This window comes from Gordionus sp. m RMFG-2023, chromosome 1, assembly GCF_954871325.1.
Source record: "Gordionus sp. m RMFG-2023 chromosome 1, tfGorSpeb1-WG-v2, whole genome shotgun sequence".
Classification (NCBI taxonomy): domain Eukaryota; kingdom Metazoa; phylum Nematomorpha; class Gordioida; order Chordodea; family Parachordodidae; genus Gordionus; species Gordionus sp. m RMFG-2023.
The window spans coordinates 38,987,382-39,014,984 of record NC_088775.1 but is presented as its reverse complement, the minus strand read 5'-3'; the positions used below and the strand labels follow the sequence as shown (position 1 = coordinate 39,014,984).

Here is a 27,603-nt window from a genome sequence, read left to right as displayed (position 1 = left end):
AAGATTTTAAAAATATAATTATTATACACAAGGTAATTAATAATATATTAATTTTGAATTTTATATTAATACTATATATATATATATATATGAATATTATAATTGTCAGAGACCTGCAGAGGTACCATTTGCACGGCCCGGCCCGGCCTGTTTTAAATTTTTTAGGCCCGGCCCGGATATTTAAAAAAAATTTTTACGGCCCGGCCCGGATTTAAAAATTTAAGGCCCGGCCCGGATATTTTTTTAAAAAAATTTTTACGGCCCGGCCCGGATTTAAAAATTTAAGGCCTGGCCCGGATATTTTTTTAAAAAAAAATTTCAGGCCCGGCTCGGTATTTTTTAAAATTATATTCGACCTGGTATATACAAAAATTAACCTATGAGGTATTTTACCATATTTATCAGCGAGTATTATCGCTTATTATTTAAAAAATACATGTAAAAAGCTAATATTTTGAGAATATTATATTGAATTTATAAAAATTATAAAACTGTTATTTATAAAAATGGATATTTTGAGCATATACTATATTTTATATTGCATTTATACAAATAAAACTAATATTCATAAAAATGGTAATATTTTGAGCATATACTATATTTTATATTGCATTTAAAAATAATAAAACTAATATTTAATTTAAAAAAATGGAAAATATTTTGAGAATATAATATATTGTATTAAATTTACTATTTAATTTATAAAATAAAAATAAATCGCTATTTAAAAAAATGCATGTATAATAAATAGTATTTTGAAAATATAATCTAATTGCACAATATTAATATAATTTATTTTATAATATAAATTTTTAACAAAAGAAGATAATTGTATTATATAATATTGTAAAAAAAAATAATGAAAAATGTTGGATTAAAAACTTTCATAACTCAAGGTAAATATAATAAATGCAATAAATATTTGACAGTTTGCAAAGTAAAAAACCAGCATAATTGACGAAACCCTATACTCAAGAAAGATATTAAAAATTCACAAATTATCATGAAGAAAGAGAAGCATATATACCTTTTCAGGTTGAAGATTTCTTCTTCTTTCTTCAAGAATTCTCGTAGTGGAAAAATTCCGCTCACAGCTTGCACTTGAAGCAAGAATTGCCAATTTTACTAAAATTGGAAATTCGCTTTGATGAGCCGCCCACCACTCTAACAAATTATCCACCTTAAATGTTTCATCTATTTTTTTATTTATGTAATTATAATATTCATCATCGGGTATTGACATATTACCAGAATTACCATCGCCCCATTTGTCATAAAACGATTCAGTTTGTTTAACAACAGTCGTAATTTGACTGGTCGATGGTATTTCATTTACTTCCTGAGCCTCTTGTAATTTAGTATAATCTTTTATATAGTTTTCCGTCATCTTGCGATCTGTCCCTGACTATATACGTAATTGCTTGAATTTGGGACAGAGAAAAAGAGAAATAAAATGATACTTGTGTAAAACAAATTTTTCAATTAAAAAATGATTTATATTAAGTAAAATCAATTTTATTTCTCCTTTTTCGCTTTGAAAGGTATTACAAACTTCAAGAAGTGATATTCCTTTATTTGATTGTTTTGGTAAAATATATTCTAAAAATTTAGATATGAATTATAAAAAAATATATTAATACTTTGAATAAATTTGCAGAAAATTAATAATTAGATCGATCTGTGGGTGTTAGGTAGTGTTAACCATCACCCAATATTATATTAATCATAACTATAATATAATACAATCTTATAACCATTAACTCATAATGTAAAAATTTTCATAAAAAATATTAAAGCCCGGCCCGGATATGTTTAAAAAAATTTTTTTTAGGCCCGGCCCGGGTATATTTAAAAAATTTAAAATACGGCCCGACCCGGTCCGGGCCGGGTTTAGGGCCGGGCCTGCAGGTCTCTGATAATTGTGTTGTAAATTAAGCCAATTTAAATTATGGCTAATCAAGCAATAAATCATTCATTTTATATAATTGTATAATAGAAAATAAAAATAAAGTTTTGACCTTTTCTCAATGCCTTTTAGCATAGATTCTACCAGTGGTTGACAAAATTTTCCTGCATCGAAACCGATATCCAGTACTAATTTTTTCTTCAAGATTAAAGTATTTTTTGAATTTTGGGAAAGGATAATCTATATTTTTCTCATTTTCCAAAGAAATTTCGCTATCTTCAACAATCTCACACATTTTTAATAACTAGATTTATAATGTATATTTTTAAATATAAATTTAAATTTCAAAATGAAAAGGATTATAATTTTAGCTTTAATAAAAAATATATTTTAATAATTTTTAGATGTATTTATTATGTAAAATTGAAGTAGCGAAGTAGCGCGCTACCTCCCTACTTTCTAAATTAGTAGCGAGCTACCGCTAGCTATTTTCTAAAAAAAGTAGCCAGCTAAAGCTACCGCTACTGTAAAAGGTAGCGCGCTAATTTAACAAAATTCCCCAAAATTGATAATCATAATGTCTCACTTACAGAAAATACTCATGTAAGATGTTTAATTAGGCTAGGGAAGCTTATTTTTGGATAAATTGTATACCTTTTAGACACTTTTGTAAATAATTTACTTTTTAAGTCAAATAAACATTTATAAAGCCAAATTTTTTGGAAAAACAAAAATTATATTATATTTTTTCGGTGCAAGAAATATTTTATTGTGATCCGGATTATTCATATGTTCGGGTCTCTGTAAGATATACTACCAAAATTATTCAATGATATTTTAAGGGCCAGGATCAAATAAAAAGTATTTTTAGAAAACCTGGCCTGTTCTAACATTTTGACATATGACAACTGCTTCTGTTCTGTCCATAATTAAATTGTATTTTTTATTTGGTTTGTATTTGTTGAGTAATGTTTTGGACTAGCCATTTAATATTATTTTCCTCCATTCCTCTTTTCCTCCGATATTGCCAACATTATAAAATGGTTTGGTGTTGTTGAATAGTTAGACCTCAATTTGGCTCATACAGAACAACCCTCTTGCTTGTAATGTTTAAACTAAACTATCAGGGAAACAGGATATGTATATGAACATACCCTATACCTAAAAGTTAATTTGCTTCACCAGCTGAGCTCAACATTTTTTTGAAAAATATTTTATATTTAATTTATTTAAAAATTAGTTTATACTTTTTTTTATATAACAATCTGAAGTTCAAAGTTTTTAGGTTACTAAAATTCAAATACGGATAAAAAATAAAGCGGCCACTTTATTTAAATGCATGTATATATTTTAATTATTTATTAAATCATCTTTAACGTAATATGCATAATTTAATAATTTAAAATGTTATTGCCGCTTTTTTTTACAAAGAGATTTAATTAACTGATATGAGTTGAGTATGACAAGAGTTATATTATAATGTATAGTATAAATAATATACTAAATATATAATATATATTTTTTTAAAGAGTAAGGTACTACTCATGAATGACTTTCCTAATCGAGGTTCGGACTCCTGACGTTTTGTAACTAAGACGTAGTATAGATAAGCATTTATATTTTAATAAGTGTAGTAGATATAATTATAGTTATTAACTTTTTTTTGCTTCTTCAAAAGAAAATAAAATATGCTTGATTAATTACGATAGGATAGAGGCAAAGGTATTATGCATACTTATGGTAGCGTACGATTTAGATTAATAAAATATTATTTTCTTATATTAATTTTTTTTTTACCAGCACCGCTAAATTTATATTTATGCAAAAATTACAAAATAGAAACATGTACAAAATAAAGAGAAGAAAAAAAGGTAAAGTTTCGTATTACACTATTTTAATTTCCAACAAAGAGAAATTACAATGGAATTATAAAATCATTTATATATTATTTACTATGATATTATCTTACAAAATATACAAAAAAATAGAATAGAATGAAAGGGAATGGAAAAAATAATATAATATATCTTGGCAATAATAATGAACTCTGACTTTGTTATATTAGGTTATTAGGGTAATGTTATTTACAGTTTGAGACTACAAAATAAAAACTTGTTTTCATTAAGATTATTTGTCGTTTGGTAATAGTGTTGTTAAACGGCTCGTTTTGAGCCGATTTTTAAAAACGGCTAACTCAATATTTCACCCAAAATAATATTACGCAAGCCTGAAGATTTTATTTGTAGAAGGAACAAAGGTTTGGATATCTATTAGCGAAATCTTGAGGCTTGGGCAATATTTTTCTGGCTAAAATATTGAGTTAGCCGTTTTTAAAAATCGGCTCAAAACGAGTCGTTTAACAACACTATTTAGTAATTATTATAAATTATAAATATACGAGCAGAAAGCCCGTTAATGACGGGGAATCAGAATTTTATCCTTAATTTGATGATGGTTTAATCCGAATAACCCCTTTCCTATTTAAAATTTATAGGTTACCAATAAAAATAGTACCCAGTTATTAATATTAATTCACTGATCAAAAAAATAAAACATTACCACAAAGTGCTTGTCTCTTTCTAGCATTCTACTGATACAGATGTATTATTAAAATTTAAAAATATAAGAATAGCTATTTAAAATTTAAAATCACTAATAAGAAAAGTAATAGTTTGATTAATTTACTTTTTTTTCCGGTCATGGGTTACTTTATTTAAATATTTTCTCATATGATATGTTGTCAAAATGTAATAGCAAATAATTAATTTTTTTTAAAGGTAAAATAAATAAAGGTGAAAAATGTAGAAATTGAATTTACAAGAAAGGATAGGGGATAAAAAAAAGGAAGTTTGAAATATGGAAGGTTATTCAATGGAAGAGATGAAGCTTAGATAGTTAGAGCGAATGATGGAGGTAGCAAATCTTTGGCGTAAGAAGAGGGATTCCTTAGGCTGATCGGTTTTTTCGCGGATCAGTTTGCCTAATTCTTTGGAAAAACGTAGAGCTTTGCTACCGAAGGTTGTGAGAATGGAGCAGGCGGTGGGTATGAATAAGAAAGAAGGGTCTAAGGAACTGTACTTATGGTTTTCCGAGATTCTGCGAGGGCGAGGGCATCGACGTTATGGTTAGATGGTGCATTTGGGTCAATGCAGGTGAAATCCTAAACTAGGAGCTGACCCCTTGACCAAGGAATCAAAGACATTCCATCAAGACGTTTCCCATCAGTTCTAAAAATTCCGGTTGGTTCAAGTCTAGATGGAATGCCTCCTGATTTGAGAGCGCGTAATATGATGTCGTTGCATTTGGTGTGCCATGAAAAACGGCCACGACAAAAGCGACAATGTCTACCCTTGCTGTCGACACTTGTTTCGCAATGTTTGCATTGGTGCGGAAGAACAATTTCGCAATTGAGCCCTAGTGCAATAGCAAATCTTAGCTTGTCAGCGGAGAGCAATCAATCGAGGTTGTTGGAGGGTATGACTCGTAACCGGATCTTTTGTTCAATTGGTGAAAAACTGTGAGATCGTCGTCGTGAAGGCTCGATTATGCGACGGAGCCTTCGTTGAGTAGAATATCCCAGTCTCTCTGTGAGCATGAGGAGGTTCGTGGAGTATTTGGGACAACGGAATTGTCCCAAATGGTCTGAGCTTCTGCAAGGGGTCAGGGAAGTTAGAAAGCTGGCTAATGTGTGAGTCAGATGAAAAATGAGAGGCGATGAAACCACTGATGGAAAGAGTTAGAGGTGAGCGTAAGCCGATACCCCCGAGCTTGCATGGAAGTGATGCTTGTAACCATGAATTATGATTAAAGCGGAGATTAAGGATCTCTTCAGCAAGAGATTTGACGGAGATTTCAAATGATTTTAATGAGTCGGGAAATATAAAAATTGAGATGGATCGAAGGGCATAGAGAATTTTAGGAATGTAGTAAAAGTTTTTGAGGAGAAAAAAAGCTTGATGAGGAGAGAGGAACTTAGAGATGTTGTTGAAATGAAGTAAACTGGATGATGTGAAGAAGTGATTGATGTATTCCAGACCACCGACTGGAGAGCCGAGATGATTGAGGGATGAGAGTTCGGTGTGTGGAAGTTGTGGGTGAATGGGAAGAAGCAATGAAATGGGCAGATCTCAGTTTTTTGTTCGTTGAGTGAGAGACCGATAGCATGGGAATGTGTTTTGATGATGGTGAGTGCCTTAGCAACCTCGTTAGGGGGACAGCAGAGTACCGTTGTCAATGTACCAAGTATGCAGTGGAAGTTTGCGACCATTTCGTTGATTCCAATACAGAAAAGTATCGAACCCAGAGGGTCGTCTTGTTGAATCCCTTCTGATGATGAAAGTAAATAGTTGTTGAATTGGAAATGAGATGGCATGGAATAGCAGGAATAAAAGAATTGAAAAAAGGTGGGAAATGAGTGGTATTTGTGGGAGAAAGTGAGAGCGTCGAATGGAGTTGAAGGCATTAGAGAAATCAATTTTAACGAGGATTTCGTTACTTGGGTTGGTTTGGAGATGGAGACGAGTAGCGTGTGTGGCTATTTCGCAGCCACCTTGGATGCCGATTCCTAGTTGGTGAGGTGCTAAAATTAAGGCTGCGTTGTCCTTAATTTTGGAAGATATTAGTTTAGCGACAAGACGGCGGAATACGGTCCCGATTGCTATTGGGCGGATATCCTTATTGGGTTTTTCGAGTGCGATTAGTTTAGCACCTAATAAGAGTGGTCTGATTGACTCGGGAACGAGTCCGTGTGCTATTTTATTACAAAATGTAGTTAAATTTTGTAAAATTGGGACCTGGCTGATAAGGGGGAATGTAAGATCTTGGAGGAGGATGGGACGAAGCCCATCGTAGCCGGGAGAAGAGTCGTGATGGAAGGATAGAATAGATTTACGCACCTCGACGGGGGTGAAATCAGAAGGAAAAATATTGGGAGGAGGGGGAGGTATGAAATCAACTCCGGAGGTGTGCTTTAATTTGAGTTTGTTGAAACTTTCTTCGTTACTAGTAGCAAATGAATCATCAGATGCTACTAAGCGAAGGCCGGATTTGATGTTTAGGTTGTTAATTTTGTTGGAAATTTGTAATATTCTTTTAAATTAGCAACTGTGAAAATTTAAAAATTCTATAAGAATATCTATTTAGAATTTATCGTTCATTAATAAAAATAGTAGAAGCCTGTTTATTTCCAGTATTTTCTAGATGATTAGATGTAGAAGCAATAAGACTTAGCTCGTGTTCCCTTTTCTTGCTACGGTAACATGCCTGTCTCCTTCTAGCATCTTTGCGATGCTGGTTTCTTATAATTAGATCCATCTTGATTTAAAAATTTGAAATACTATTAATAAAATTAAAGAATATAAAATTACTGTTCCCAGTTTGATTAAAATTCATGATTAAAAAAAAATTTAAGATATACCTTTTTTCAACAATGTGCCTGATTATTTCCAATATTTAGACCCATCTGGTCTCTTATAATTAGATCAATCTTGATTAAAAAATTTGAAATACTATTGACAAAAAAGAGTAAAAAATTTACTGTTAACTTGAGACTACCCAGTTTAATTAAAATTCATGATTAATAAGAACATATACCTTGCTACTACAATGTGCTATATTATTTCCAATATTTAGATCCATCTTAAATTTGAAAATAGAATATGGCAGTTAGATTCTGGTATGGCATAATCTAATATTTTTAAAATTATATTAATAATAATAATCTGGAAAAAATACATAACTCATAAGAGCTCGTGATGACCAAGCGGTTCGCAAATATTTACATATCGTATTTAGTTGCCAGTTCGATTCTACCTCATGGCTTGTTGCACTTTTTCACAAAACGTTGACAATTTTTCTGTGACATACAAAAAAAATCGTTGTTTTGGAGTAGCGTAAAAATGGGTCTTATTGCATTTAATTAAATTTTATCGTTTTTAGCACGAAAAATATAATCACCTATTATATTATTATTTTTTGACAAAATTTAAAACAAATTATATATATATATAATACTGCTCCTCTCTTTAAGAATTCTAAATAGCTATCGGGATAGAATGCATTGCTTCGAGTTAAGAACATAAATTTAAATGAGTTATTAATAAAAGGTTCTTCGTTGTTGAGGGGGATAACAAAGCGTATTATTTTTTAAGGGATGTCACTATGGTCATCTGTGTAGAATAAAAATTTTTCATAGATTATATAAAATACGCATAATTCGAACATAAAATATTTTTTTGATATAATGTGAATCAATGAATAATTAAAATGTATCATAATCCTTATTTAAAATTTTATTAAATATAAATCCATTATTTAAAATACAAAGAAATCATAAATCATTTGATGATGGGATACGATGAAGTAACCCGTAAAATGTAAGTTTTTCTGTTTAATTGTTAGACAACTTTTTTTGGTGCAACCTATCCACCATTCGAGTATATTAAGAAGCAGGAATTTTAAATCATATGATCTGAGTTTAATATTTGTAAGTGATGTCCTATTTAATAATTTGACAGGGACCATTATAAACTTCGTTCAAAATATTTTGATATTTGACAAAATTTATTATATTCTTCATTTAAAAAATTAAATCCTAAACCTTTTTCTCTTATAATTATAATTGATTTGATTGCAATTGCACTATAGATAAATTTAATTGTTCTTCTTAGTAAGCCAGCGATTTTGAACCTCCATTAATTATCAACTTTTGACTCATCGTCTAACATCGGATTTTATTATTGCTCCTATATATCTATAACTGTCTTTTTGAATCTTTTCTATATTTAAATGATTTCCCTTTAGCATTATCCTTGAAAAATTAAAATATTTGAAAACTACTAAGTACATTTTTTTTAAACTTTAAAGTTTACGATCATATAATATAATATACATTATAGGGTAGTTCTTGGGAACATCAATCACATATATTTATGATAATATTTTTGAGGAAAGGAATAGGCATGAGGATTTGATTTGCTCTACCCAAAGCAGGTTGAGCCAAGCCAGGCTAAAAAAAATTGCACTAAGGAATATGTGCCAAATATTTGTATTGCTACATAATTTGTACAAAATATCTACCGACCTATAATTTAAGAAAAAAATTTAATCCATAAATAAACAACGCAAATTTATGTTTTTTCTTCATAAAAATTAGTTATATAAAAAGAGTGTAAAAAAATCAGACCTGGTCAAGCAACCTGTGCATAATATTAAATATTTCCTCCAGAGATAAAATTTTTTACGGCCTGTCTAAAAAGAACATTTATAAAATTTTCATGGTCGATTAAGATTCTAGCCAAAATAATATGTAAGATTCAAGATAGTGGTCCAAACCTTTCTTACATGCGCAAAATCTCCAGGCTTACATAATATTGGCTACTAATCAACATACCTTATAATGTGGTAAATTGGTTCACAAAAGAACGGTATAAATATTGGTTGTTAATTTTTTTGATATTGTAAATTTTTTTATTGATATTACACATTAAGAAAATAAATTGAGATTTTTGTAAACATTCAAAATGACTTCTATTCAATCCTTTTTTTATACTAATAAATTTAAAATAAATTGCAGCTGTATTAGATACGCGCCGAATTGTCGCCGCGCTGAATTAACGCTGCACCGAATTGACGTTATACGATAAAAAATTATTAGGCCGAGCCAGACGTGAATAATTACGATCAGAGAGAATATTATACCTAAAATAAAAAAATAGATCATATTTCAGACACTCTTCAAAGTTTTCAGGTGGTTTGAGCCCATATTTGCCCATTAATAACAGCGCTGATTTATTGGCGTACGCAGCGGGGGGGGGGGCAGGGGGACAAATCCCCTCAAAGCCAAAAAATGCAGATGCCGGATATATTTTTCAAAAATATTTTTATTTAGAGTTTTGTGCAGATTTAATTTCAAACATTTCCATATTAATTCGTTTGTAAATAAAAATTTTAACTTGTAAAAATTGATAAGAATATATATAAATATGTTATTTTAACAACTTTTTACAAGTCAAATAATTTTATTTTCAAATAAATTAATAAATATGGAAATGTTTTGAATTAAATTTACACAGTACTATATTAATTTATATTTGTTAATATTTATTCCTATCTCATATTAAATATATATTTAATTACATTTATTATCATATTCATCACTAAGTTTATCAATTAATTTCGATTTCAAGTTCTCCGGCGTAATATTATCTTATTATTTTCAAATTTTTAGTGGCGTAATATTTATCTACCATTTTTAAATTTCTAGTCAAATAATAATTATTCTGAAATTGTCCAACAGGGAGAAAGAAATTGCAACCTTGTCCTACGAGATAGAGTCTCCGCCATCAAGCAGTAACAGCTTTTATGAAGTTAGAAGAGCCGATTATTTGCTATTACTGACATATCACAATGGCCTGAAAGAAATTTTTCATTAGAAGCAAGAAAATTATTGGATTCAATGCTTATTCCAAATTTTTTTTCTCATTAGAATGTTCAACTATTTTATGTATTACTTTTCAAAAACATGATGACTTGATTAAGAAGATGAGAATAGCGGAGAGCATTTTATTAGAATTCAAGGAAATTAGGGCTAATGTTTATGAAGAATTTCATATTTTATATGTTATTGTTAAGTCAAAAGCAGAGCTATACGTGTTTAATATTTGTCTCACTCGACTTGCAGCAAGGCAAGCTCATAATTAAAACATTAATATAGGATCAGTAGAAGAGTATATCTTAGATACAAATACATTTATAAACCAAATAAATGAATAGTTTTTAAATCATTATGCAGTACTTACCAATCTGCAAATATTATTTTCATAAAAGCCTTCCCAACCTTTTTCAGATGGTGATAGAAAAAAAATATTTGTTGGATTTTTATCATGAGAAGATGTTAAAGTATCTTATGATGCCTTATTAGCTGAATAACTATGTTTATAAGATTAACTATGGTTGATACAGTCCCAAGAAATGCTATGGATGCTCTGCATTATTTCAAACACATTTTAGATTTTTCCCAATGTATTAAAAGGGTTTATATATATTAGCAACTCTTCCCAATAGTAAACTAATGAGAGAACATTCTCTTTTTTAAGAAGAATAACAGAGCCCTGCAGAGGTACCATTTGCAGGGCACGAACCGGATTTTTTTAAAGATTTTTACGGCTAAGCTCAATTTTCAGGCCCGGACCGGCCTTTTTTAAAATAAAATTTTCAGGCCCGACCCGGATTTTTTTAAAATAAATTATATTTATTTTTGATTTTTATAGCTAATAATAATGATTTCAAATATAGGCTGTTTTAAAATATACAGTCCGGCCCGGATATTTTTTTTAAAAAAATTTTCAGGCCCGGCCTAGATGTTTTTTTAAAAAAATTCAGGCTCAGCCCTGGTTATTTTTTATTAAAAATTTCGAGCTCCTGCAGGTCTCTGAAAAACATACCAAGAAGTACAACTTTTGAAAGTAGATTGAAAGGTTTGGATCTTTTGAATATTCATAGGCATTTGACAACAAGCAAGGATGAGATAATTGAAAAAATAGCTCAATAACGAAGATTGGATTTTACATTGTAAATATATAACATACAAATACAATTATTCCCTAAGCTTTTTGTGTATTAATTTATATTTCTAACATTTAAATTTTTTATACTTTATATATAAATTTTAAAGCTCAAAAAATTCAAATTTCTATTTTGGGTCGATTCTTTACATATAATTTTTTTATAATTCACACTAATTTAAAATTGTGTATTAGAAATAGTTATTAGTCCTAATAAATTTATGCTTGATATTTTTAAAAAACAACAATATTTCTTAAAAAATTTTATTACCCCCCCCCCTAGACCAAATTCCTGCGTACGCGCCTGCGCTGATTAAATGGACATCTTATAGAAGTTTAAAATATTTATTATATTATTATAATTATTATTTAAATTTATAATTACAAACATAATAAAAATATAATAATATAGTATTATAAAATATAATAATATCTTATTATAAAATATAATAAAATAAATAAAAAATAAATATATATATATCGCATGCTGCTTTTATGTGATAACATTATTTTTTATTGATTATTTTAACCTATGAATAAAATATAAATTTTTAATCGCCAATAAAAATACACAAAATAATAAAACTATTTTCAAAATTTATCGTCTGGTTTTTTAATCCTAAATAAAAAATTGGATTGATGACAAAAATAAATTGCCTTAAATTAAAACAATCATGGCAAAATAAAAAGGTAATCACCCTAAATCAATGAATATCAATCTTCCTAACTTTTCTCGGCGGGAGATAACTGATATATAATAAAAAAAATTCAATTAAAGATTAATCTATACTATATTTATATATCAACATTCGTTTATGGATTCAAACATTGGTATCCTTTTGTTATTCGTACATTCCTCAATTCTATATCTCAGCGCCCAAAGTAATTAAACACTTACCTTCTGTCGTGTTCTTGTATATAAAATGAATATATTATATACAATAAATATTTATTATTTTGCAAGCTATTTTTTAATTGACATATTGATTCATATTTTATCATTAGAATAGTAAACTCGCGGTTACGGGTTAAAATTTTGAATAATTAATTTAATATTAAAGCAAACGAATATTAATAAAATACTCGATGACTATTATTAGTCAGCCACTCCTCTCTCTAACTTAATTAATTTGTAAAATATATAATATAAAATAAATAATATATTTTTTTAATGATATTTTTCACATTATTTATTCTGAAAACGTAAAAGATTTTCGTCTATTATTAAAAAAATTCAATTCAAACAATATTTGTAAATTTTTTTATCATTTTATTTATCAAGTTGAATTGAAACTAATTACATGGTAAAAATTTGATCGATCATCATTACATTATGTATTATTCTCGACTATTTTTAAATATTAAATAGAATAATATATACAGGGAAACCTCTAGATGATCTACGACTAGTTGATGGTCATATTTAAATTAATCAATATAATCAAGGCAGGTCCGAAAAGGTTGAAGTTTTAGATTCGTCACAGATTTAAAAAAATTTTCATTTTCCATCCCAGTCCTTTTTTGAAAATTTTTTCTGGCTCATATTTTTTTATCTTTTGTCATTGCGGCCCTACCCAAAATTTGGTTATTTTTAATAGCTGTATTTTTGTAAATTGTTTCAAGGGTACATTGAAAATATGAGCAATTGATATAATTTAAATTTATTTTCTTAAAATCGGCCCCTCCCATATTTTGTAAAAAAAAATTATTTTTGTCCTGGGTTTATTAATATTAATAAAATTAATTTTATCAAGTCCATATGCCAGACCCTAGCTTTGGTCCAAGCCTACAATTCTCTGATTTTAATGGAGGGTCAATGTCAATGGCCTAATCAAGTTGAGGTAAGGATAGCGAAAATTTTTTAAATATTAAAAAAATTTTGGCCGGGCTGAGTCAGACTCAAAAAAAATATGATATCATTATAGTTTGTCAAATAAATAGATACTTTTTAAATTTCCTGCAAGAAACAAGACGCTAATATTTTTTTTATTAAATTTTTCTATATAAATGGGCCAGGGGACAAATAATTTTTATTTCTGGGCAGGCTTTTCGGAATAATTAAAAAAATCCGTTTGAGATCAGGCTAGGAAGAACAAATTTTTTAAATAAAATTCCGGGCCGGGCTTGAAAATTTAGGTTCGATTATCACTACCATATACCCTCCTGAACCCCTTTTTACCATAAATAAACATAAAATAAACAATAATTATTTGAAATAATATGCACTTTGATAACTTTATAAATTAATGACTAAATAAATTTTTCAAATAAAAATCGCTTTTTAAAAAAATGTAGCCCGGCTAAAGGTTGACAAAAAGAAGATTGTACTTATTTAATTATCGATTTGTAATAGTTAATTCTCATTATTTCTACAAAAAAGTTTATTAACAATTCTGTATTAACATAATGATAAATATGAGGCTGTGCCGATATTAAATATCTTATCGGATCGGCACCGATATTTAGCGTTTTCCAAAAATATCGGATCGGGCCGATACCTGTAAAACCTCGATCCGATCTTTTTATGTATATTTATTTTACATTAATAATTTTTTCTAATAATTTTTTTTTAAACAATGCAAATGCACAACACCCCTTAAATTTTATTTATTTTTTAAAATAGATTTATAGTATTTAAAAGTTTTTTTATAAAAATTGAAAAGAACACCCAATTATTTATTATAATTTTTAAATAATAACGCCAATTTTATTATTTATTTATACTTTAAATAAAAGAATTTTTTAAAATATGGTATCTCTGAATTATGGAAATATTTTACAAAAGACAAGTATAATTTTGCAAAATGCGTTATCTGCGGGATTCTAATTTCACGGGGCGGAATAATGAAAAATTCATTTAATACTACCAATATCCGTAAACTTTTTTAAAATTATTGTAGAAATAAAAAAATTAAATTAAATGCATATTCGATTTTTTACATAAATATTGATTTCTTAATTATATTTTGTTCAAAGGGGGGTGGTAAAAAATCAATATAAATATCGGATTGGTATCGGATCGGGTTTGAACCAATATCGGAAAATATCGGATTGGTAAAAAATATTTTGATCGACACAGCCCTAATAAATATAAACGTATTATATAACCTAAAATGATATTAATACTAATAGGCTGACGAATTATATTAAAAGTTTACATTCACTGAAGTAAGGTGTAGTAGTCAATATCATGGTTGTGGTAGGCGCCATTGAAAGAATTTTTTTAAAATTTTGTTTAAATGCTGACTTAATGCATATACACCTTTTATAATGTATTTCAATGAAGGTTAGTATAAATGTCATTAGTTTATATATATATAAAACTATCCGTGGGAACGTTAATTTGAAAAAAAAATAATCATATAAAATGAAATTAGCCTATCCTGTACACAAAAATTAATAATTAAAAACGACCAAACAAATCTTAGTTGATTTTTCTGAAAATGGAATCCTGATTTTCAATCTATGCGCAATCGCACGCACACCTCCCAAAAACATTATTTTCTCGAAAAATTTTTATATTAAAAAAAAATTAAAACACTTTTAATTCAATCAAATCAAAACCATAAACGATACAATAACTACAAATGTTGAATGATTTGAAATTTAAAATTGAAAGTGGAAATTATTTATTTTTAAAATGTATATAAAATTACATTTATTCTTTTATTATTAAAATATCATTTTTAACATCTTTTCAACCCATTTAATGTCTCCTATCAATCGCACCTATATGAAAAAATAAGAGTTAGAGCTATGCCTTTTTTAATTAAACCTTTTATTTTATGTTATTTATTTTAATAAAAAAATCAAATATATACTCTGGGTTTTGTTAATTTTCCTGTTCGGTCCAACCATTTGGAGGATTTAGTTTTCGAATATATAAAGTAATTATGTTTAGGTAGATTTTAGGATTAAGTCCTCTAAATAAGGCAGTCTGATTAGATCGACCCGGATCATTAACAACGTTTATACATACTCTAATGTTATTATTATTTTTTAAATAAGGGCTTGGTTTTTCTTATATAATTATAATATATTGCTTGATTATATAAATAAAGTAAATGAAATGTAATAAAGAGGTAACATTAATAATTTTTGTTAAGTGCCTACTCAAAGACTACCCGTTGAACTAATTTCTAAAGAAAGAAAGAGGAAAGAAGAGAACGAAAAAGAAATAGTGTTGTTAAACGGCTCGTTTTGAGCCTATTTTTAAAAACGGCTAACTCAATATTTCATCCAAAATAATATTACGCAAGCCTGAAGATTTTGCTTGTAGAAGGAACAAAGGTTTGGACATCTATTAGCAAAATCTTGAGGCTTAGACAATATTTTTCTGGCTAAAAAATTGAGTTAGCCAAAAAATCGGCTCAAAAACAAGCCGTTTAATAACACTAAAAAAGAAAAGACATAAAAAAATAGACTTCAACTCTAAAATGCAAGTCCCTTAAACATTCATGAAAATCATACAAATCAATATTTATACGAATAAAATACAGTGATATTTTTTAATAAAAAAATGGTTTGGTTACAATCTTCTTTTTGTGGTACTAATAGTTTATGTCAATTATTATATTTAATATTTATATTATATATCGATTTTTATAAATACAACTGCAAAGCACAAATATCTGCTTCATGACAAAAAGGAAAAAAAAATGGGGGAAAAATTAGTCATTAAAGGTTAAAAAGCTTTATTATAAGTATAAATATTATATTAATAATTTGTTATATCCGGCCGTTAATAAATCCTATAATCAATAAATGCTAAATATTTGATGCACATTTCCAGTGTAAATATGGTAAGAAATACATATTCAACTAATACAAATACCTTATTAAAGGTATAGTATATAGAATACCTGATATATTTGAAAATTACATCCTGTAAATGTGCCTATGCGCCATAAAAAATTATAATTTTTGATTATAAAAATTATATATTACTTACGAAGATTATGTTATTATTAAAACTGCTTTTTAAATGATGTCATATGGAACTCTCAAAACTACTCAGGCATCCATTTTATGTAAAATTTAAATTTGTGGATAGGTTTGTTCAAATAAAGTATAATTTTTTATAAAAGATGGTTTAATTTTTAATTAATAAGACAATTAATATATTTTATATTTTTTAACAATTGTAGCATTTTAATATTTGGTGAAATAAAATTTTGTCCAAAATAATTTTTTTTAGCCGCATATGCATTTATATATTTATGGTTAAAATGAATAGCCATCGGTTTAGTATTCTAGAATAAGATCAGAGCCTCACAAGAACCCCAGGATCATAATATCCTCGTCCCCTATTAATTTATACTCCGTGAGGGGCATATGGAGGATATTTTCACGAATACTTGTAAATTTGCATGGTACCTGTCTACCATCTTTTAATTTTTAATACTTTTTCAAATTTATCATTAGATTATAAATAATATCATAGAGATATGTATTAGATTTAACAATATTCATCTTCGATATAAAATTAAGATGAATTTGACTTTTGTTCAGTTAACAACTTTCTTTCCTATTATTAATACTTCCCTAATAATAGATTTTGTAAATGCATCCTTCCCTCCTGACATTCATCAGTAACCTATCGATGTTTGAAATAGTGAGAGTCGCTAAAAGGGTCATTTTATATTCACTGTCAGAATTTAAAAAAATTCGAAATCTTTTTAACCTTTTTCTATATGAATAAATAATCTTGAATATAAATATAAGTATAGACAAATTTATTTTACAGATTTGTGATGAAAATATGGTAAATTGTGTCAGTTATAATATTAAATATAAAATTTTAGACATATTATATTAGTGATAATGATAAGAAATAATCAATGCATCAGCAAATTATTCAAACTTAGTTAGAACTGCCTTCAAATGCCAGAAAATTTAAAGAAGAAATTGACACTGCGATTAGTTGATGAACATTCATAGTATCCAAATAATACTATAGAGAAAATCGCAGGAAGAAATCGAAATTAATTTTTTTTTCAACACTCTCAAGGGGATAAGAATAAGGATAAAAATTGTAATACCCATCAAACTTTGAATGAAATTTAAAAATGAGTACTATAAGATTATCTATTTAAGGTGTAAAGTATTATCTTAAGATATTAATTATTATTTGTTAATAAAGAGAATTGAATATTATATTTATTTTGAATTTTAACCCAGGTTCTCAGAATTAAATAGTATTGCGAATACTCGTATAAAAGTGTAATTTTTTTTAAATTGTAAGAGATCCAGATACTTTTAATTTTTAATGCTATTATTTATAATTTCACTATTGAAAAAACTAGAACAGGTAAATATAATACAAATAATTGGATTCAATTTAAATAATTTTATAATTAAGGTAATATATATTGAACCTAAATGTATCTAAAAAATAATTTCAGATATATTTAAAAATGTATCTAGATACAGATCAACATTTTGTAGATACTTTATCAACTCTAGCATAGAATATATAAGACCAAAATTTTTCCGTGAACATTTGAATTAATTTTAATCCATATTAATTTTTATATGATAGATTTTTCTAATAAATTTTTAAATACAAATAATAAAAACGTCTGAAATTAATATTTTAAGTACATGTTAGCATTTATTTCCGTTAAAATTAGATTTTTCAAAAATTGCCCTCAGTAAATGGCTGAAAAATGAGAGATCCTTACAACCTCTAAGATTCTGGATTAGTTATTCCTTATTCTAGATAAACCTATCACATATTATATACTCCTCTCCTGTCTTAAAACAGAAAATAGAGTTTTTTTCCCAAAATTATAGTTATATCTTGCAAAATGGAGTTATAAATAAATTTTTGGGATATTTTTGTCCTGTGTAGTTATTATTTTTTATCAGATATTTTTGTTCTGTATATTTATATCTTTTAGATTATACACATTATATAAACCATCCATGTGATTTGTAAATTATGTAATTTAATTATTATGTAAAACGATTTTTTTAAAATCAATTTTTCAGCTTCATCGATTTTGATAATATTAACATATTATTTTCTTAGTTTCTTATGCCTGTTCCTGTTATCTGTCTAATATTATGGTTTAAGATTTAAAAATAAAATGGAAAATTAATTATCGTTTTAATTATATTTTTTTAGTAATTAAATATGTTTATTAACGGATAATAAAATATGAATATAACTCATCGCATGTTTCATTTTGCAACTTTGTAAATATATCATTTTATCGATTTTTCTTTTTCCGATTTTTTATTTGTAAAAAAATATTAAGATTATTTTAGGAGATTGTGTACAAAGAGCCCATGAACCCGATCCAACTTTATTTATTCCTAAGGACAGAGCTAGGTCCAAATTGTGATTTTAGCCTCTAGCCTGGCTTAGTCAATTTACAGGGTTCTATAACATTTTGTATAAATAAATGATCCCGTTTTTAAGGAGAGTTTAAATAATTTTTTTATAGTTATTTTGAATTATTTTGTCCGAATAGCTTGATATATTTAAATTTTGGATAAAACGAATTCATGATCAAATTATAACGATTCTTTCGCCTAGAGCTCCGACTTCTTTGATTATTAAAATATTTTAAGGGCGAAATTGGGAAAGCCATATTTATTAAAATTATTTATCAGAATATTGCATATTATATAATTATATTAAAATAAAATAACCAAAAAAATCAAACAATTTTAAACATCGGACAGGAGGTAGCAATATTTTTAAGTCAAATGGAAGGGATGGTGAATTTTCTTCAAAAACCTTATATGCGCTCATTAAAATTATTTCTAACCAATGGGCTCTTGAACTCAAACTCATCCTACACGTGATTGATAATATATTTTAGTCGATTTTAGACCATTGATAAAATTTTCTGTTTACTCGAACTTGAATATTCTATATTTGATCAGATATTCATATGACATTTTTTAATTGTTATAATAATCAATTCTAAAAATCGGGATAAGGATATTCTATAGCGAAAGGTCTCTTCTTTAAATAACTAGATTGAAAAACTAAGGCATTTTTAGTGGAAAGAATATAAAGCCACTGCTTCATACCATTTTTGATATGTGAACCATTATTTCATCATATATTTAACAGTCTTTTTGATCCTTTTTGTATTTAATTCTTGATAGACAGTGGTGCTGCCTTATCGAATACTTCTTTACATGGGGATATATGCCAAATATTAATATCTTCTAAAAAATTATTCAAATTTTTTTTGTACTAATGATTCTACCTTTTCATAGTGTTCGACTTATGTGCTCAACACGTTACTAGAATCTTATCAATTCCGAAGATTTTAGTGAAATAATTGCTGATTGATTTCGAAGTATCGGATTCGTCGGTATCAATTTGCTAGTCCATTTGGCTTAATCCGTCTATAAATATTATTACCTTATATATAGGTATAAGAATAACTTCAAATTCAATTTTTGACTTTTTAATTGTATGAAATATAAATAAAAAAATTTGAGGGTAATTATTTTATTTGGATTGGAGTATTCCGATTAAACCTCAGACGTGCTTCCATCTAGAGGTCTGCACTGGGCGGGTTTTTAGCCCGCCCGCCCATCTAAGTGAACGGGCGGGTGAGCGGGTTAAAAATGTATAAAGAACGGGCGGGCGGGTGGGCAGGTTAAAATATTTAAACCATAGGTGGGCCGGCGGGCGGTTTAAAAAAATCACAACTTTTATTTGTTATTTGAAATCATGTGAACATTAAAAAAAATAGGCTCCCTGAAATTTCAACATTTTTATTACCAAAGTACCGATTACTGAGGATGTTGTCGGAAGAGATTAATTAGGTAAAAAATATGCCGAAAACATGTTCGATTTGATTTCCATGGAAGTATATAACATCAACGTAGATGAAAATCTGATTTAACCCTCTTCCAAAAAGCAAAAAGAATTCAATTAAAGATTATTAAATTAGAAATGCAATGTTTGAAATTGATAGCATCCACATCAAAATTAAACAACAGATGGGAAGATGTGGCTGTTACAGAGGAGAGCATTATCTAATGACAACAAATTATTTAAATCTTAAAGTAACGAGTTTTTGTATAACAAGATTTTAGGCTACTTAGTTTAGTTTAAGTTTACAATTTATAAACAATTAATTTAAATTACTTTTTTTTCATTTATTAATATTGAAAATGTGACTGCAAAACTAATGCTCTGTACAAAGCATATTTGGCCAGATCATAAAAATCTGAATATTAGATCTGTCAAAGGTTTTTATAAAGGGCAGGCAATACTTAAATATATGATCTTTATTCTATAATACTTCATCAAACGGATATCCTATTCTACTTTGATGGAAACTACAAGAAAAGATTTATCAAAGCTATCAAGATTAGCTAGAAAAATTTTGGCAATTCCAAAATCCAGTGCTTCTTCTGAACGAGGAATTAGCATTATTAGAAGGTTTTTAGTATCAATAAATATTAATTTTATACTATTACATAAATATCTTAATATATCAAATAAATTCCTTATCCGTAATTTAAATTAAACATTTTTTTTATGCTTATACAGCAATTTCCTAAATTATAAAACATTTTTGTAGGGATGTAGCGCTGAAACAAAATCATTTTTTTAGATGCTTAAAAATATTGAAAGAATGAGCTTATTTAAATTTTATATGCGCGGCGTGGGTTAAAACTTCTTTTATAAATAATGGGCGGGCGGATAAAAATTTTTAGATTAATGGGCTAGCGGGTTAAATTTTTAAAAAAATATTGGACAGGTGGACTTGTAAGCTAAAAAATTCGCCCATTGCAGACCTCAACTTCCACCCTGTAATCTTTTTAATATGTTTTCTAGATAGAATTAAATCAAATAAAATTTTATTTATCATGCCATTAAGATGCAAAGGTGAAATTATCAATTAACAATTCGTCGATCTAGAATTGGAGTCCTCAACTTGTCATTTTTGAATTAAGACTGGATAATTGATTAATCCACAAATATAAATGAAAATTGGATTTAAAAATTTTGGGCTATTTTCTTAATATTTTCTATATTAGCACTATCTATGATATTATCATATTTTATAATCACCCGTTTTCACCTTCTTTAAATTTTATAAAAAAATTTATCAATTAAATATTGGCATAATTTTTTATTCAGCTAAATTAATATTTCTATGTATAAATTAGAATTAAATAAAGATATTTTGCTTTAAATTTTCATTAATTAAATGGACATTTTGGACAAAGAAATAATTAATAAAGGGATGAAATACTTTTGTATTTTTAGACTATCATTTGGAAGTGTAGTATTATGTATTTTCTCCTTATATTTAAATCTAAACATTAAAATCATTTTTTTCCCAGCTTCAACAATTTAAATGAAAAACTAAGTCCTTATAAATATTTCCTAAATTTAGATAATTAATTTAATAATGAATCTATTATAATTTAAATATATTATAATTGTTTTACTGGTAATATAATTTAAATAATGTTGAAAAAATATATATACTAGGGAATCAATTAAAATATGGAAAAAATAATAAATTTAATGACAAATCTATTATAATATTTGAAAAAAGATATATTTACTGAAAATGTTATACTGAACCCTAAAATACCGACATATTGTACTGGTAAAATTAATAAAATACTGACAATTTTATTATTATATACTGAAAAAAATACTGGTAATTTCTAATAAATGCTGAAATAAATAACAGACATAAATATGATTATATTCTTTGATAAATTTTTGTTCCTCCCGCGTGTAAAATATATTCCTTCATGATTTTTATGAATATTCTGATAAATTGACTTAAAGTTAAACCCTACTAGAATAGATTTGTCGTGTTTATCAACTTTAAAAAAATATATAATAATAAGATTTATTAGTTTAGTGAAAGTGATATTATATCTTTCTGGATTCGACTACTTTTCCCATGAATGTTGTGTTGTAACGTTTTAGTGTCTTGTTTCATAATATTTATAACTTTTACTTTATATTATTAATAAAAAAAACATTATTAACAACTTGTAATTTTTTTTATGATAACGAGTTTATTATATATGATTACAATATAAAAAATACTCCATCATCTCTTGTTACTTTGTCAATAAATGTCGATTAAAAGTTAAAACTATTATGGGGAAATTACTAGATTAAATCGATAATGACGGTTAATTGTTAAAATTTTATGCAAGATACTCTATTATATTAAATATACTGTTTTAGGACATTTTTCTTACCTTAATCACCTTATTAAAATTGAGACATTTCTGATTCTATAGTGTGAGTGTCAAATCAAAAAATACTATCTTAGAGGTCGGCGCAGACCGATCCGACCCGGCCTATGAAAATTTTTGAGAATGTTTTTCGACCCAACCCATAGATTATTTTTGCCCAGCCCCCGGCTGGTAAAGTAATTTTGTAACCCCGGACCCGTAATAATTTTTTATGAAACAAAATATATAAATCTGCCTAATTTTAACATTTAAAAATAACTTGCGAACTTGAGGACAGGCCTGGCCTATAAATTGAACAAGTTCTTCGGCCCAGCCTGAAAATATACTTAACTTTGAAAAACAGATATTTTAATTGTCATCAAGAGATGCACGAATCTTTGTTATGTTGTGTAATGCAGAGGATATTTTTATAATTAAACCCAGCATTAAAAATAATAATGTAATCTTAGACGATATTTCTAACAAATACTCTTACTTTCCTATTAGTGCCCCGCCATGCATCTGGCCTATCCGATCTAAGCTCTTATTTTTGAAATAACCCAACTTAAAAAAATAAGAATTTAAATCAAAATTCAGTCTGACCGAGTCCGAGTGAATCTCCGATCCCACTGAACGAGCTATGGGGATGGATATTGTATGAAGATAGTCCTTCTCCTGCATTTTTCTTATGAACAATTTTTTTAAAAATAGAATAATAAGTTTGACTACAAGATTTAAAAGTAAACACTATGTACATAAAAAAATAAGAGCCTTTATTGGCCTAAATTGCACCGGAAATAATAGAAATAGGAAAAAAGTTTTTACTGGGATTCTTCAGAATAGTAATTTGCCTTTAGATTTTAGCCCTATTGCCGTTTAAGTAGATGATAAATAAATATTGCTGATTTATAACACTTTCGGTAATATATAAATATTAAATAAATTATTATTGATTTATTAACGCTTTAGCTCAGCATTGGGAAAAATAATACATAAGTATCAGCTAGTCTTATTGGTATTATTGAGCTAATATCCGATTACAATTCATAAATTTAAATAATAAATAACAAATAAAACAGTCAATTTTATTTTCAGAGACAAACAGCGGCCAATTTTTTGAAATTCAGTCATTCATCGTTTAAACCGATCGAATTAGGGGAGAGGGAGGGGGGGGGATAAGTATCAGTTGTAAATATTTTTATTTATCTGGAAAATCGTAATGTCTCCTACCTATGAATATGATAATAAAAGCTTTCGGCCAGAGGCGGATTGGCGATACTATGGCCTTGTGGGCAAATCGACCTTCGACCTGGATTCCTATAAAACTTATTATATACATATAAAATTAAACATATTGCAAATATAGTTTCCCAAATAGAATTTAAACGAATATTGTATAATTTTTGAATTAATCTCGCATTAACTCCCAACTTTGCAACAAATAAACACATATTCGAGTTCTATTAGCAAAACATTATTTTTCAAAGGGCATCAATATAAATGCCTCCAATTAATCGTGTCCATATTTGCCCTAAGCCTATTTTTATAATTTTAAATTTAGTAGATGTTCTATCACAATTTACTAATATGTTGGTAAAAAATAAGTTGTGTGCAGAGTTGGGCAGAAGATCATAAATAGCGTTGCGTTACATAACATATCTCTCATTTAAAAATACAAGAGGTTCTGTAACCATTATATTTGTTTGTGTTACTTAAATTAACATTTGTTTTTTTGTTACTTTTAAAACATTTTTACGATTTTTTTAATATAAAAATATATTAAACGTTAAAATGGAATGTCTAATTGTATTGGTTAAAAGAAAATAAGGGAATCCAATAGAACTACAAATAGGATTATTTCAATTTCAAATCTTTTCATTGGAATTTAGTTATATATCGCTTTTTATTTTCTAAACAATGACAGCCATTGAATTTCAGCATAGGATAGGAGGACGATGATAATATTTTGGTAAAAACTACTTTTAAAAGATGGATTGTGAAAAACAAATTATTTAAAATTTCATTTAAAAACATTATCACTTTTTTTAATATAACATTATATTAATTTAGAAGATAGAATCGATAAAAAGGATTTTTTTTATTTCCATAGTTGTAGTACAAAGATAAATTGAAAGAATCCTATAGTTCGATCCATCATTTAAAATAAATATACAGCATAATATCCAATAATATAAATATTTATTCATAACAATACATATTAGCCCGATTCGGGTCGATTTTTAAAAACGGCGCCCGATTAATATTTTAACCAAAATAATATTAAATAAGCCTCGAGATTTGGCAAATAGAGATCCAAACCTTCTGCAATATTAGCGAAATTTCCAAACCTATATAATAATATTATTTTTGCTAAAATATTAATCAGCACGTTTTTTAAAAATAGGCCTAATCGGGATGTTTAACAATACTACCCGTATATCCCTTATTTTGATTTGCAAATTTGAAAGACCAAACAGGAGACTGTCGAATGAATGCTTTAAATTGATAACATGAATTTATATTAAATGACAATAAAATATTAATAAATGAGCTTTCGTTTCTTTATTATGCTGCTTTTTATTTTAGATTTTACACAAAAATGAATTGATAACATTCTTTATCACATTTTTCTATTTTCATTTATTCTTATTTTAATTATATAGCGAAGAACTTTTTTTAACTGTTACATGTTCTAAATAAAGATAATATAACCGTTAGCTTTTCTTGAAGCGACGCTGTTAACTTGGCCGTTATATTTTATAACGGTAACTAACATTTATTAAGTAACATGCCCAACTCTGATTGTGTGCCTATCAAAGCATATAAATATATATTAAGCATTGATTACTTGGTTGGATTTACAATTATCTTGTAATATTTCAACTTTTATTGACTCCTCATTATCAATAATTATATCATCAATATTTTTATTAATATACCTATTAAATCTTTGCAAATACTTATTATTTAATCAATTGTAGGACTAAATGTTTTCAAAATATAAAGATTAATAGCATCTTCGGCATTCAACACTCATCACTATACATCTTCCTTGTTATTACTCAAGTTTTTAGTATTTTATTTTGTATCCAGATATTATCTAGCAGCTATAAATCAGGAATATTTTCATTTAAATTTGTAATTTTTATACCCTTATTTCAAATGTAAGTAAAGGTTATAAAAGATACAAAGGACTTGACATTTTCAATCATTTTCCAAGCTGATAAATCTTCAAATTTTTAGTTTATAGAATGAGAGCTGCTCCATTATTTCAAAAAAAAATTAAAGCAGATTTAACGTTTTAAATTTGGTGATTCTCAATTAAAGATTTAGCCTATGGTATGGTAGGTTTCTGCCTTATAGAGAGGGAGTAAGCTCTCTTCATCATATAACTATCTAAGATCTTAATCACGTAACCACCACCTTGTTTCACCTATTTTCTTCGAGTTTTATCAGCCTCCTTTAGCTAGATAAAATTTTCGCTAAGATTAGCTACTGTCTTGTACTATATATTTGCAATAATAGTTTTCTACCTATCTCCCTTTTTATTCCTAATTCTAACTAGCAGCATTAATAATTTATTAATGGTTTTCTTTGACATAAAATTATTAGATAACTTCATCCCTTGGATTTTGATTTATCGGGAAGTTCCAGCTCTCCTTTTCTACTTTCACTCCTAAAAATAGTCTTTTTTAGATGGTGTAAGAGTATTATATCATTTTTTGATATGATTGGTATTTTTAAAGAAATTTCCATGATTTAAGTTTACAATTTCAAAATTGATAAATATTTCATTGTGTTCTATCTGATCCTCTGTAGGATTTGTTTACCTAATGTATTATCTCAAATATGCATATTGTTACATGGATATTATTACATTTATTATTTTAATAAAGCTAGTTGAATTCTATTTAAATAATAAATTATAAAATAATGAATAAAAATATAAATCAATCAAAACTTGATTTTCAGTTAAACGGACACGCATTTTTTTTGGAAAAAACAATATCTAAATGGTAATCCTTCAAAAAATATATTAATATGATATTCTAAATGCTAAAATTAATATATAAAATACATGAATATGATAAGAGAAAAGAACTTCAGATAAAAATAAATAATATAAATTTTATAATTTTTGACCGGCCCTCTTTTATTTATTTTTTTACTGATCGATCTCAAAAATCGACATTTTCTTGCGGCCTCATGGGCAAAATGCCAACGTGGTCTTATGGCCAGTTCGCCCCTTTTCGGCTGTATCAAAAAAGTATTATATTATTATGTAAAGTTAGACCGAATACTTAAAAAAAATATAACCCCCATTTTAATATCTCATACTAGTTTGACTAAATTAGTTACGAATTTAGTGAACTAATTTATTCGAATGTCTAAGCATTTGAACCGAAATTCACATAAGTCATATGTGTTAATTTAAAATATTATACGAATAACATGATTCCGAAATTTAGTTCACAAAAATTAGTTATTAATTTTAGTTATGCAACTTTGGACTCTTAAGCTTAATATCATTAATACAAAATTCATAACTATTTTAGTCGAGTTTGGGGCCAGGCATAATAAACCTTTTATAAACCAATAAAAAAATTTAATAATGAAATATCTTAACTGCCAAAATAATAAATTCCCTAAAAATAAAAATTTCTTTTTAAAAAAAAGCAACATTTTGCAGACAAAATAAAGAAATTAATATATCATAGTATATAAAAAAAATATCTCCGAAATGTCTGAAATTACCATAATTATTATAATTATGAATAAAGGTTTGTTTTGTTAAGGAGAGCCCCCTTTATCCATTGAAATCATTTCGAAAGTTTGTTATACTTATAATTATTAGAAAATAATGGGAAGTTATGAATATTTTTGGGTGAAAAACAATTATCATAAATTATACATTAGAATTAGTTATTATTTTATAAATTCGCG

At 27.3% G+C, this 27,603-nt stretch overlaps 1 protein-coding gene across 3 annotated transcripts in view; it reads left to right on the top strand.

Annotated features, from left to right (window-relative positions):
• The first annotated feature begins 12,216 nt into the window (after window positions 1–12,216).
• Window positions 12,217–27,603, top strand: part of LOC135922887 (uncharacterized) — a 49,803-nt gene continuing 34,416 nt past the window's right edge. For 2 of the 3 annotated variants that reach the window (XM_065457395.1, XM_065457394.1), the window contains exon 1: window positions 12,217–12,351. In XM_065457395.1, the coding sequence (XP_065313467.1) occupies window positions 12,285–12,351 (67 nt within the window). In that variant the 5' untranslated portion in view covers window positions 12,217–12,284. Of the gene's footprint in view, window positions 12,352–16,091; window positions 16,153–27,603 lie in introns of all 3 variants that reach the window. The other variant, XM_065457396.1, reaches the window with a different exon arrangement.